The following is a 14,188-nucleotide window of genomic DNA, read 5'->3' as shown; positions in this document are numbered from 1 at the left end:
AATAAGGTGATCAGAGAAGGGTGACCTAAGATGATACTTCTTGAGATCCAGTGAGTAAAGTCAATGAATTATCTTTGGCATTTTTCAAAAAGCTTTGACAATTGCTTCTTCTCACTTGAATTTTTTTGCTTGAGTATAAGAGGGAACAAAAACAGATGTTCAATTTCACGTGCCCACCAACAATTTTTTAGATGAATGCACTGGACACTCTTGGTCAGACTGCTTTGCATAGAGCTGCCCTAGCTGGTCACCTGCAGACCTGCCGCCTGCTGCTGAGTTATGGCTCTGACCCCTCCATCATCTCCTTACAAGGCTTCACAGCGGCGCAGATGGGGAACGAAGCAGTGCAGCAGATTCTGAGTGGTGAGTGAAAAGAGCTACCCGCGGCCTTCGCTTCTCTCTCTGCACATCCACTGCTGAACACGGAGTTTGTACCTCCTGTTGTAAGTGGCTCTTTGGAGTATGTGTGTGTGTGTGTGTGTGTGTGAGAGAGAGAGAGAGAGAGAGAGAGAGAGAGAGAGAGAGAGAATATTTTCCTGGTCTTTCCTTGCTTATAGTTTAGCCTGTCGCGCTGTCAGCCTTTTTTGCTGAGGTAAGATAGGTGTCATGAAAAGGAGGCAAATACTCTCTTTAGTTTTTTTAATTTTAAATTTAAAAACTTGACTTGTGTGGTACTATCAAAAGTTAAATCTCATTAAACAGTATGGTTTTATGGAAGTTCTAAAATCTGTCAACAGAAAATTACAGATCATTTATATGGTAATGATCTTAAGTTGTTCTTCCATGTGTTATCTTCTGACCTGTGTTTAGTAATTCTGAACTTTATTGCACTTTTATGAAGTTATCTTATCTTTTCCTGGTTTAAGTATAATTATAAAACCTGGCTGAGTGTTAACAGTGCCTACCTGGTACAGTGTTCTGTACTTTAAGTACTTAGTTTATTGAAGAAGATCATACATAAAACTGATACAACAACCGACACTAGTTTCTGAAGCCCCAAAATTTGACAAAGTAACATAAGCCATCTATTGAAAAATGATGAGCTTGATATACAAATTTAATATAATTGACCCTTCTTTCTAATTTCTTTAATTTTGTCTGTGGAATTTATCTGCTCCAGAATGACATAAAAACTGGAAGGGTAAAATGAGGACGGCAACAGACTAGTAATTCTAAATCCTAGTTCTTATTCCTACCTATAGCCCAGTCCTTTACTCCTCTTTCATAATGAATATTTTATACCATCCTCTTTACAATCTAGAAATTAATTCATAAGTAATATGGTCTAACACTACAGATATGTTTCAGAAAGCTGTATTAAATGTCCATACTATAATATAAAGAGAAAGTGACAATAAGTTGCAATGAAATAATTTATAATTACATTATTATAATAGCAGTGACTTAGGCAAGACTATACCAGAAGACAAAAATTAACCCCACAGATTTCTGAAGGGGCCCTAAAAAGTGCATCCCGGTTGAGAATCAGTACTGTATACTGAAATAGGGGTGCCTTCGAGACTTATGGAGATCATGATACATGTTATTAAAACTGAAACACAGCTAACCAACCTCATAAGAGTAACTGTGCCACATTGTGAAAGCTACTGATAAGGGTTTATTTTCTTTATTCCAATTTATTCTTAGATAGTGATCATTCTGCTTGTGTTAGATGGTGATTTTTAGACACTTGAAGTAATAAGACCTGTCTGGAGCATCTTTACTATTAAAATAAGATCTGTCTAAAGGGATACAATTTCCTACCATAGAATTTCAAGCTTGAACTATGACAAGCAAAATTCATTTACCTTCTTGTTTCTACTTAGCAATAAAGCATTTACTTAAAGTTTAAGATAACCCTTCTTTGACTTGAAAAAATTTCCGCCTTCTCAGTAAATTCTAATTTCTAAAAGTTTTGAGTTTTGTTAAAACATTCTACATTTTCCTCTTAAACTTTTTACTAAGAACCATGTAGTACTAATTTTAAGTTTCTTTAAGTTGTAACCATAAATGAGGCAAATATAATTATATCAAAATTTCTAAAAATATATAACTTTCAGAGATAATTTACAAAATGAGGAAGAAAGGCTTGAATGAATTAAGCAGGTTAGATCTATTAAAGCTTTTATTTACTTATCTACTTACTTATTTATTTTTATCCTCCCTCAAGGACCTGCTTACTGATTTTAGAGAGAGGGAGGGAGAGTGGTAGGGAGAGAGACATCGATGTGAGAGAGAAACACCCCACCCAGAGATCGAACATGCAACATAGGTATGTGCATGCCCCAGTGGGAATCAGATCTGCAGCCATTTGGTTTATAGGACAATGCTCCAACCAACTGAGCCACACCAGCCAGGGCAGATCTATCGTGTTAACGTGTTTAAAGTGTCTTCTAAATGAATGCCATAGAATTCAAAGATTAAATACTGAATCACAAATGAAATATTTTTGATAATTCTTCTTTAAAAATTGCTTTGTGAGATAAATCATTATACAAGATAGGTTATTAAATGCTTAAGTTCATATGTGCCAGAGCTTTTTAGTTTAATTTTTCATATTCTTTATTGATCTGGGAAGATAATACAAATAATACAATTATATGGTAAAGTCTTGTCCTTAGAAAGGTTTTTAAAAATGGGAATTGTTTCTTGGAAGAGAATATAATTTTTTAGACTAATATTTCTACAAGAAACTTGTATGTCTAGTCTGTGGACCATGAATTAGGTGAACTTTCCAATTATACCTACATTAACTAATCCAATTTCAGGTTATATCTATAATGATTCCCTAAAGTATGTTATCAGTCATATAGGATGCATAGTAAATGGTAACATTTTAAAGATTTATTTAAATATACCTGCTAATACCACACTTATATCTGCTTTTATAAACTTTCACTTTCAGTTCCCAACCTAGAATTTTCAAAACTAATACAGTTTAATTATAAACTACAGGCAATATTTATGTTAAAATTAATGTTGGCTGAAAGAAAATAAGCACTTTTTAAAATACATGAACATTTTAAAATTGTTTTAGAAGATTTGACTTTTTCCTTAGACCTGCTCTGTCCAGTTGGTAGCCACTAGCTACATGTGGCTAAATTTAATAAAAATTTTAAATATGTTTATCAGTTCTACCAGCCACATTTCAGGTACTCAATAGCCACACAAGGCTGGTGGCTACTGTGTCGGAAAGCACAGATAAAGAATAGCTCTAGCATCACAGACAGTTCTTTTTCACAGATCTTGACTTGAATTCTTCTGATTGTATATTCTAGTATGGTTATTCCATTGCTTTTACCTAATCCTCTGCAGAGGGAAGGATTTGGGGACCTAAGATAGCTAAATTAAAGCTGAAATCCCCATTTACATTTGTGCCTTGAAATAAGCCACTGAGACCTTTTGCCTGTCCTGTAGTCTTAATACTAACTAAACAACAAGTCTACGGGAGATTTTGTAAAAATAACCAACTGCTTTTAAACTTTGAAACTTTGGGGTAGTTTATTTGTTTGATTTTTAATTCTGCTAAGACAGAATAGAATTGGAGAAAAAAAAAAAAAACTCATCTCCAGCCTTTGACCCTAGGTGAAATATTTATTTTCATACTGTGCAAAAGCCAGTGTGCTGATAAAGGATTTTACTAATATAGCATTTTGCCTATCAGCTAGTCTTCTTTTGCCTATATTTCTCTTTTAACTTCATTTCTAGAACCTGTTTTTAAAATTGTGCATCTCTTTATACAAAGTTCCTCTGTGTGTGTGTGTGTGTGTGTGTGTGTGTGTGTGTATGCGCACGTGTGTGTGTGTTGTTTCTAAAACTGAATCTGTTCTCATCCTGTTCAGAATTTATAATGGATGCAAAGCTCTATAACTTGTATGGTAGTTAATATCTTTAAATTACTTATTTACTCTATTCTTTCCTTTATTTACATACCAATTTTTGTTTAATTGTAAAATTATACCCTTTGCAAATCAGTCTGTATCAAGACAGGTGTGCCAATTCAAATAGTTTCTGGAATTAAAAAGTTCAACCATATTAGTTATATCCTTCAAATGCTAGAATCTGAAAGTATTTGAAGTTCTAACTCTATACACATAAACAGTTGTCATTTTATTCTGTTGAAATGATAAACTGAAAATATTACCTATAGATTTCCTAAAGCTCTTTCATTGAGTTCTACCAACTGCCAGAATCGCTGTCATAGGGATATAATACACACACCTTAAATGCAGTAACGTCAGGTACAGTTAGAATCAAGACAAATGAGACATGGAAGAACAGAATAAGGGAAAGCCAGATAAGGAGCTAAGATTTGACATATACATTGGCTTCAGTATAGTATAGCATGGAAGTGATTTCAGCAAATGCTTCTTGAATGTTCTCTATGTGAAAAGGAATATAAAGATATCTAACTCACTTCCTCAAACTAACAAATACAATAAATTCCCTTTTAAAGAAACATAATTGTTATTTCAAAAACGTACTTTATATGAAATAATTCTCCTCTTTCCCCCCTTTAATCTTAACATTTTATCTGCTATTATTATTAGGACTAAATAAATACAGTTTATCTTCCGCTGACGAGTTCTCATAGCTTATTCTGTAAAAGCCTTTCTCCTGAACAAAGCATTTCAGACTAAAAAGGGGTGCAGTATTCTGAAATCTAAAACTTATTTTTTTTAAGCAACAATTGCTCTTCCCATTTATACAGTGGACTCAAGAAAGATGTCTCTAATCATAAAATAATGCAGTCTTAAATCTGAAAGAGAATTTAATGGAAACTATCACTTAAATTGCTTAGCAAAAACTAAGCTATTAAGTGATTTGTCAGCATCACAGTTAATAGAGCCAGTCTACATACGAGTCTCTTGGACTTCAGTCCCTTTTTTGTGTTATCTGAGTGCATTATAAAAGCCACACTTAATGTTCATGCATGTCTTTTGAGTGATATAGCACAGACTGTTTTTTTTTTTTTTAAACCTTTCATTTGGGCCAGTGTGTAATGAATTTTTGTTTTCTTGATACTGGATTAATCAAAAATCTTTATTTGTTATCCTCATACTTGTCTACTGAACAGCCCGATTTAACTACTGCATTTTTCGCACTATACGACATACCTGACCATAAGACGCACCTAGGTTTAGAGGAGGAAAACAAGAAAAATAAATATTCGGAACCAAACGGTATACTAAAGTATTTAATAAAATATAACAGAATAATATTTCAACCATGTAAAGGGAACAGCAGTCAACAGCGGTATTAAGAACCATCATCACTGTCATTAGCAAGTGAAGAGAGACTAAGATTCAAGTACTCTTCTAGTTTTCTGGGAACTCCAAGAACTCATCATCGCTAGTGTCAGAATTTATGAAGTTCAGTTGCTCACAATCACTGATACCACTTTCTTCGCTATCTTCATACTGACCAGACGCCCTGAGATTCATCAGTAAAGTGGGACATTTAAGCGTCCCCATGGGTTTTGCGTGGGTCCAACGCTTCCTTTTCTAACAGCTGTCTCCACTGCTGACAGGTCAGGTAACACACATCACGGTCTGTGACTCAATAGTGTTCGCTCCATAAGACACAGACATTCCCCCACACACACTTTTGCGGGGGTGAAAGTGCATCTCATGGAGTGACAAATACAGTATATTCTACTTAATATTTGTATCACACCTCCCATTTTACAGACATTTAAAATTTTATTTCCCTGAAGCCATTCAATAAATGTGAATTAAATTTCTGTATTTTGTAGATTTTTTGTGTTCACTGATTTTATTTTCTAGGATCACTGATTTCAGGAGTAGTACTTCTGTTTCATTGTAAGGGAAGTGAGGCCCAAAAGAAGGGCTAAACCTTAAGTACTGGCATTTGGGTGGCTTTCCTGGGTTTGCATAACAATATTTATGGCAAAACTTTTCTACAACACTTTGTAAGATCAGTGTATCATGAAGATGATCGTGATCTCATGGCTTTATGTTTCTTCATCCCCCTTGGCCAGGTTTGACCAGAAAATTGAAAGAATAGAATAGTAGAGACAGAGGAAGACACATGTGTCTTAGAATTTATTTAAATATGATTTAGAATGACATGGATATAGATTGAAGTTAGAAACCACTTATATCTTGTCTAAAAAAGATTGGGAAAAAACCCTGTTAGATCCCAGAATCTGATCCCTTAATCTCTCTCATTGCCTTCACCAAATAATTTTCCCTTCTTAACTACTCTTATGATTCCTTGAAAACCAACAGTAATCTTTCCTTCCTTTTATGCAGAAAGTACACCTATACGTACTTCTGATGTTGACTATCGGCTCTTAGAGGCATCTAAAGCTGGAGACTTGGAAACTGTGAAGGTAAGTTAATGGTTTTAATGTCTTGAATAGCACTATTGATCCCTTGCTAACCAGTTCATTTTAAGCTTGTAAGTGAAACTACTCAAATACAAACAATGAAAGGGATGAGCAGAATAGATACATAAACAAGAGAGATCTTTAACAACAAAAAATTTCCAAGTGTGTGCCTTATACCCATTAAACTACTTTTTAGTCACTTTTCTTCCAGTTATATGATAGCTCTTTTATTTTCAGTTACATGAATTAAAGTGTTACTTCTGGCTTCCTTCAGAAATTTCTAAACTAGTTGAAGCCCAAGTAATAGCACAATAACATACGAAACAATGTTTCTTGCAGTTTTCCAAGAAATTCTTACATTTGCTCTGGGAAAGTATTCTGATCCTGCAACCATTGGAATAATTTATATGCAGAAGATGGATTTTCTCTTCTATGTAACTCTTTTGCCAAGAAAATTTTATCAACCCTTTATTTGTGATATAGAAACAATGGTTACAGATTTAATATTTTTCAAATAAAAATTATTTTCTAAAATTAAATATGCTTTATAAAAACATACACACTTTCCATCTACAATCATTTGTGTAGGGATGAAAATAGAAAAAGATATGGCTTTGGTTTTGTTTATATTTCTTTTTATTTATTTATTTATTTATTTTTAAAGAAAGCCCATTGCAATATCAGTATTGGCAGTCATACCAGATTATTTTTTTACAGACTAAATTTTGTCACTTAACTTTAAGCAAACTTTATTTTTGTGATTTTCAGTAAACTAATTTTATCATGCTTTGATGATGTATACTATTTGAAAAGAAAGTAAACACTTTCTCTAAAGTCTGTGGCCTAGAAATTTTGTACTTATTTTAATACTTCTCTTTCGTCTTACAATATCTAAGGTATTTAAAGAAAAATAACATCAGTTGTAATAGCCACTGAAGGGAAATTTTCAAGTTCTCTTAGATCTAAAATTATGTATTTTTTTCTTAAAAATACTTCTGTCATTTGAAATGTGTCTTAATACAAGAAAATCTTTAAATGTAAAAATGAATAGGACTCCTTTTCTGTGTCACAGAATGGTAATGTCAGCATTAGAATTGCTACTTATGCCCATTATAATAAAATTAATAGTTTATTTTTAATGTAATAAAAGAACATAATTCCATATCTTTCGTAAGTAGCAGGCAATATACTGCAACTTTCAGGTTTCTTAAACAGTCTGTTCACAATAAAGACCAACTGTATATTTTTTTAATGGAATTGCAGTAGCAGGGAAAACAAAAGCACAAAAATTAAGTGAGGATTAAGCCTAATAAATTTATTTCCTTAGAGGCTTTAGGAAGTATTAGAAATTGGATATTAGAAGAAAAAGCTGTTTGCTAAGTAACGTATATAAAATTATATAAAGCAGGCAGATAGGATGTAGAGTTGCTTTGCCATTGAAAAAGAAAGTATAACAGAAGAGAGAATAAAGAACTTCCAAATGCTAAAAATCAAATATTTGATGAGCAGAAGGGGCTTTTCTTTTTGACCTGGCAAAATGAGTTGTGTTTCCTCATTTCCTCCCTCATTCCTATTTTGCCAGTATTCTCTGAAAAAAAATTTTAATTTAGAGAATAAGAACCAGAAGAAAAAGCAGCAGCAGCAGGAAGCGGCTTGTCATGTGAGGCCACTGGTGTTTACTGCCAACCTCTGCAGCCTTTCTTTTTAGTTTATGTATCAATTTATTCGTTTCTATTCAATTTTATTTTTTGATTCTCTAATTTATGTATTAATGTAGCCACAGACTCACTTGCCATGAAAAGATAAGATATTTGACCAGATGATAATGGTTCTTCAGAATTTAGAGCCTGGTGCTTTATTTAGCACAGAGTTATTGAAATTGTAGGCTCTCCCTTATACTGTCCAGACCTTTTTCTGTCATGTAAAAATTATACCACCTGAAAAGTCTTGTTTTTACCCTACCAGTGTGAAAGCCCCTACTTATTTAGTAGAAACCTGTTCTTAGTTTTTAACCAACCATGTAGCAAAAAGGGTCTGAGTCTTAGTGCTACCTCCTACAAACTACGAAAAAAAGATTTCACTTAACCTTGCTGAACGTTGGTTTATTTATCTGTAAAATGGAGATAATTATTAACCTCACAGATAGTTATTCACTGAAGGAATATGAAATTTTTATAGACTGTAAGTTATTGTGCCAATATTTTTGTCATTCATCTGTCTTCCCTGGTGGTGCATCCTGTCAGTCCTTGCTTTGCTTCCTACTGCTTGTAATCAAGCAGTTCAGCTTGTGCTGAAATGGTAACATTCAAAATGAGAAAAGGAGACAGGGGAGAAATTTGGAGGGCATAGCTGAAGGAGATAGAAGGAAAACCGAAAACTAGAGTATGATTACAATCAGTTTGACTATCAGAGTTAGAATAACATCCCCCAAAGATCAAGTAAAGCACTGTGGACCGCATGGCTCTGCTGTAGTGGCTCAGAGGGCCAAGTGGGTGGCCCAAGAAGACCTTTTTTGCTTGCCACATCAGAGGAGACAAGAACTTTGGGTAATTCTGCAGTCAGCCAGGTAGCTATTATTTGAGCGAAGAATGGCCAAGAGAACAAGCTGACACGCAGTGACGAGCAGTCTCAACAAGGGCAGCCTTGTAAAGGCGAGGAAGGAAGGCAGGTTGCCTAGCACTGCTGGCTTTATTATGGTTTTTTCTCTCCGGTTAGGCTTTTGGCCAGGAAATGGTGAAAAAAGTTCAGGTGCTCTCTGAGCAGTAAGACTATTTTTGTAGACTGTAAAACCAAGCACAGTGCTGATTTTTAAACATCACTTTTATTATCTAATCTTTGGAAACAAGTATTCATTAGGAAATCACAAGTTATCCAAGATGCCTGTAGTATTTTGGAGCAAAACCAGTGACTAAATATTAATGTTCATCTTGTGTTTGTCTGTGTGTGTGTGTGCCATAAAAGCAACTTTGCAGCCCTCAAAATGTGAATTGCAGAGATTTAGAGGGCCGGCATTCCACGCCCTTACACTTCGCTGCAGGCTATAATCGCGTGTCTGTCGTGGAGTACCTTCTACACCACGGTGCCGACGTCCATGCCAAAGACAAAGGGTATGTGCTGGGTCTTGGCGGGTCCGGACTCATTCTTTTGAGACTTAAAAAAATATTTTAACATTTTTGAAGTCTTAGTTTGTTTCCCTATTTAAAAAGTAATGCATGATTTTTCAAGTTTAAAAAATAAATTAAAACATTATAGAAATGTAGGGGAAATTCACCTCCTAGAGCTTACAACATTAAAATTTTGTTGTAATCCTCCTGATTTTTTAAATGCACATACCAGTGTCTGTGCTGCTGTTGGGGTGGGAGTGGTTTTTAATATAATGGGTGGTGCCGTTCCAGACAGTTTGCTTTGCAATTTGCTTTTTCCATCCAGTAAATATCTTGAATATCTTTTCATATTAGTACTTAACAGTTTATCTCATCTTTTTAATGCCTATATGTAGTATTTTATTGCATTGTATGAATGTGTTTATATAGTTTATAATTTATTGTTTATTTCTTGTTTTGCTATTAAAAATGTATCTCTTCCAAAAAGAACCATCCATCCCAAAGTTTTCAGTATTAATAAAAACATATTTTTTACTAGTTCACATATTCTATATTTTTATATTAGTTTATTACTAAATTATTTCTCTTTATCTGGGCAGTTTTTAAAGCAACCATGGAAGCTATTTAGAAATACAAGAAGGAAGTTTAATTGAAATGAATTTCCATATTCTGAGTTAATTTCATATCATCTCAAAGTATGAATAAGTAAGCACCTTTGTGTACAATTACATACTAGAGTACTATATAAATTAAACCATACAACTTAGACTTCAAGTGAAAGTTATGGACTTATTTATCTTTTAAAACGGACACATCAGACATGAGTATTCAATAATAATATCACTAGCTCTTTTAAAGTATTATAGTTCATTGGAGAACAACCAACATTTTTTTCTATTGCCCATTTTAGCACTTAATATTTTGATTTCAGAAGATTTTTTTTAAGCACTGATCTCTAAATAAAAAGGCACTAGTACCTAGTTTTTACCATGTCTTAAGTGCAAATTAAACTTATCTTGTTAATGGACCTTTTTTATGGGAACATTTTTGGTCCCTTTAGAATGTCAGCTGCCTTCTCATTGAATCTTAGAGTCCTCTCAGAATAGTTTGCTCATAATGAGGCAGCTAGATTTGCTTATCTGACTGGAGTTTATGGTTGATGCCGCTATTTTCCGTACAGAATACTGAAGCCTGTATCACTTGGATTTTGAGTTTTTGTTGCTTGGCACCTAAATATTTAATTAAACCTTTTTACAGGAACCATAAAAAATAAAAACAAAAAAACAAAAGGTAGAACTTGCCTAAATAAATAAGCTAAATTGCCTTATGTATTTTATGAGCTACAGTTTTCATGAGGAAAACCCAAATGGAAGAAAATCTGAGAGATGATAAACCAAATTATTGTTTAATTATTCATGAAATCATTTTATAGTATTGCTTTATATTGCCAGGATGAAACCTGAATTAAAAGTATTGTGATGGGATCTTTTCCTGTGTGTGTTTGTGCATGTTTGTGTATTTTAAGGATATATATATATATACACACACACAAGGTATTTTTTTTTTTTTAAGGGCAATGATTTCTGTGAAATTATATATGTTACCAAGAAACTTATGCAAAGCCGTTAAATGGAAAGGGACATTTTTGAAATTATTAATTCTTTTTTGGAAATGGATGACTATATCTTCAAGACCAGTTAATTTCTTTTTCTTTTTGAGTCTTCAGTATAGTCAGTGCCACAGAAGAATTACATTATTTTTATTATAAATATCATTTTAACGCAAAGATTTGTTATATGTCTTAAAAATAATTTTTGTCTGTTTAGTGGTTTGGTGCCTCTTCATAATGCTTGTTCCTATGGACACTATGAAGTAGCTGAGCTGTTAGTACGGCATGGGGCCTCTGTCAATGTGGCGGACTTGTGGAAATTTACCCCTCTACATGAAGCAGCAGCTAAAGGAAAATATGAAATCTGCAAGCTCCTTTTAAAAGTATGTAATTTTAAAAATTATGAAGTATAAAGTAATTATATTTATTTTTGGTTAGTATGTAAAATGACATCAAAGTAAATTATTCTATTAAGTACAATAAGTGCTATAGAGACGGTTCCATTTTGCATTTTAGGGGATGTTTAAGTGTGATGTGATACTTCCGTAGCTTTGAGTAGTGTCTGAAGTGCCTTTCTGAACCGATTTGATTAAGTTCAGTTAATGACAGCTCATCAAGGTAGGTTTTGGAAAAAGTTCAGTTAGTTTGCATTGCTTATCTAAAACTTGCCGTATTAATGTTAGAAAACATTTATAGAAGAAGAAACAAGTTTTTTGATCGTTTGATTTTCTTTTTTCTTATTGGCTACTTTATTATTGTTAACAAACTCATTCCTTATTATTAAATGTTATTTAAATATATACTTTATAAAAGCTTTATTTTAATATCAGATTTTTATTGAAATGTAAGATATCTCGTAATAGGTACTCATATAAATTTTGGGGATACACATGAAATAGTAGAAACTAGTAGTTTTATGAAACCAATTCAGTAATTTTGTGTCTTTTTTTTTAAGGATGTGAAAAATGACCAGACATGAATGTGTGTTTTCTATAGTTTTCTCCCTCAATTTTTCTTTTTTAACTAGAGAAAAACTTGTCCTGGTTAAATATAATAAAATTCTTATTCCATCTTTTATAGTATCAAATATGTTCTTATGAGTCTTAAGAATAACACTGTATTTGATGATCATTTTTATTATCACTGGTTAGTAAGAAATAACTTCCAAATCACTGTGAATTCATTTTCTAACTTGATATCTTACAAAATTTCTCCAATAGGCCGATAACAGACTGGCCCATAATAAAGATTCTTGATTATAATTTACTTTATTTCATAGTATATGTGAACTGTTAAAATCAAATTAATTGTTAATACATTTATACCTAATTTCATGATGGGTGTTAATGCTTAAAATGAAAATATTTTAAAATTACCAAACTTCCTTGCATTTAGAATCAAGTAAGTACTTTTTCTACTTCTGTGTTTTCCTCTTCTCAGTTCTTTGTCATGATATTCCCTGAATATCTTTATGTAATTGAAATCTGGTCAAAATTAATACCCAGACCATTCTTAAAGGAAAAGATGTTTTCAGAGACCTCTTTCAAAGCTGGGGGTCTGGGATTAAAGTAAAAGGTCCTTAGCACCGGCCACATTTCACCATCATCACCGGTGGTCCTGAGGCTTGGGACTTCGGTGGAGTAGTAGTGTGAAAGTGCTCCAGTTTACTGCTAAGTAGGGAGTTTGCGAAATAAAACAGGATATTGCCTCTGTTGTTCAAAACACATATAGAATAGACATCGTTCCTTGGATGAGTGAAGTTAAAAATAAACAGACAGACCTGAAGAAGGACACTATAGAAAATACAAACCGCACTTGGTTTTTCTCTGCAGCATGGTGCAGATCCAACTAAGAAGAACCGAGATGGAAACACCCCTTTAGATTTGGTTAAAGAAGGAGACACAGATATTCAGGACTTACTGCGAGGAGATGCCGCCTTGTTGGATGCTGCCAAGAAGGGCTGCCTGGCAAGAGTGCAGAAGCTCTGCACCCCAGAGAATATCAACTGCAGAGACACCCAGGGGAGAAACTCCACCCCGCTACACCTGGCCGGTAGGCATCCCTAGCACGGCCGAGTCTCACAGTCTGTCTTTGGTACCTAATACAGATTACCAGCAGATGGAAGAATTGCTGGCCATGGAGAGTACTAAGTACAATGCTTTTGACTGACGTGACTATGTAATTTCGTATTGTAAAGCCTCTTAATTATGTAATAATAGTATTAGCTTTTAAAGCAAGAAATATTAAAACTTTAACACTTTTCCAGCCCCTATTGTTTATATACATGTTTTTTTCTTTTAAGCTGACATATTTGCCTTTTCTCACTGATAGCTGGCTACAATAACCTGGAAGTCGCTGAATATCTTCTAGAGCATGGAGCAGATGTTAATGCACAAGACAAAGGTGGCTTAATACCTCTTCATAATGCAGCATCCTATGGGGTGAGCATGCTCAAGTTCAAGTCTAGAAAACTTTACTGACAATTACTGCTTTATTAAAAGTATACTATGCATGAAGGAAATAGATAATCTAACCAACAGCATAATTTAGCACAGTTATAATCTTCTATTCAGAGTATTTCTAGCCCTCTCAGGTAAGCATAACTATCTTTTTAACTAAGGACCATGCTTTTTATAGCTTTTTGTTCTCTTCAACATTATCCAGTACAATCATAGGTGTATAATAGCTGCTCAATTAATATTGATACAGTTAATATTCTACCTCAAGTAGATTTTAAAAACTATAAAAGCCAGGAGGCTCCTTTTTAGGCATGGCGATTATGGTTGCTTATGTTTATCATCATTTTTTAAATAATCAAGTAAATGGTTGAGCTATTGTTATACAAATATATGGCATCATAGAATTTGAATTGACTCTAAAACCCCACGGTGAAAGTCCAGACATTCTCTCAAAGCACTGTAACTGCTCATCAGCCCAAAGAGAAAGAGGAAGGTATTGACACCTTGATGCCATTTGTTGAGACTGACTGCCCAGTCACCAGGGCCTACTTTAGGCTGAATGAATCACACAGGAATAGCATGAATGCTCATGTGCTTGTCTGTTCATCCGCTTGGTCCCTATTTGACTGTAAAACTCCACAGATGCCAAATTGTACATCCCAGG

At 33.8% G+C, this 14,188-nt stretch overlaps 1 protein-coding gene across 1 annotated transcript in view; it reads left to right on the top strand.

The window, feature by feature from the left end:
• The window catches only part of TNKS (tankyrase), a 163,805-nt gene that overhangs the window by 124,793 nt on the left and 24,824 nt on the right, over positions 1 to 14,188 (top strand). The window contains exons 12-17 of the mRNA XM_090257983.1: positions 192 to 363; positions 6,276 to 6,355; positions 9,314 to 9,459; positions 11,283 to 11,448; positions 12,898 to 13,117; positions 13,397 to 13,506. Coding sequence (XP_090114109.1) covers positions 192 to 363; positions 6,276 to 6,355; positions 9,314 to 9,459; positions 11,283 to 11,448; positions 12,898 to 13,117; positions 13,397 to 13,506 — 894 coding nt within the window. The remainder of the gene's footprint in view (positions 1 to 191; positions 364 to 6,275; positions 6,356 to 9,313; positions 9,460 to 11,282; positions 11,449 to 12,897; positions 13,118 to 13,396; positions 13,507 to 14,188) is intronic.

This window comes from Furipterus horrens, unplaced genomic scaffold, assembly GCF_987537825.1.
Source record: "Furipterus horrens unplaced genomic scaffold, mFurHor1.1.pri manual_scaffold_12, whole genome shotgun sequence".
NCBI classification, from domain to species: Eukaryota; Metazoa; Chordata; class Mammalia; order Chiroptera; family Furipteridae; genus Furipterus; species Furipterus horrens.
This window is presented reverse-complemented; position numbering and strand designations above follow the sequence as displayed.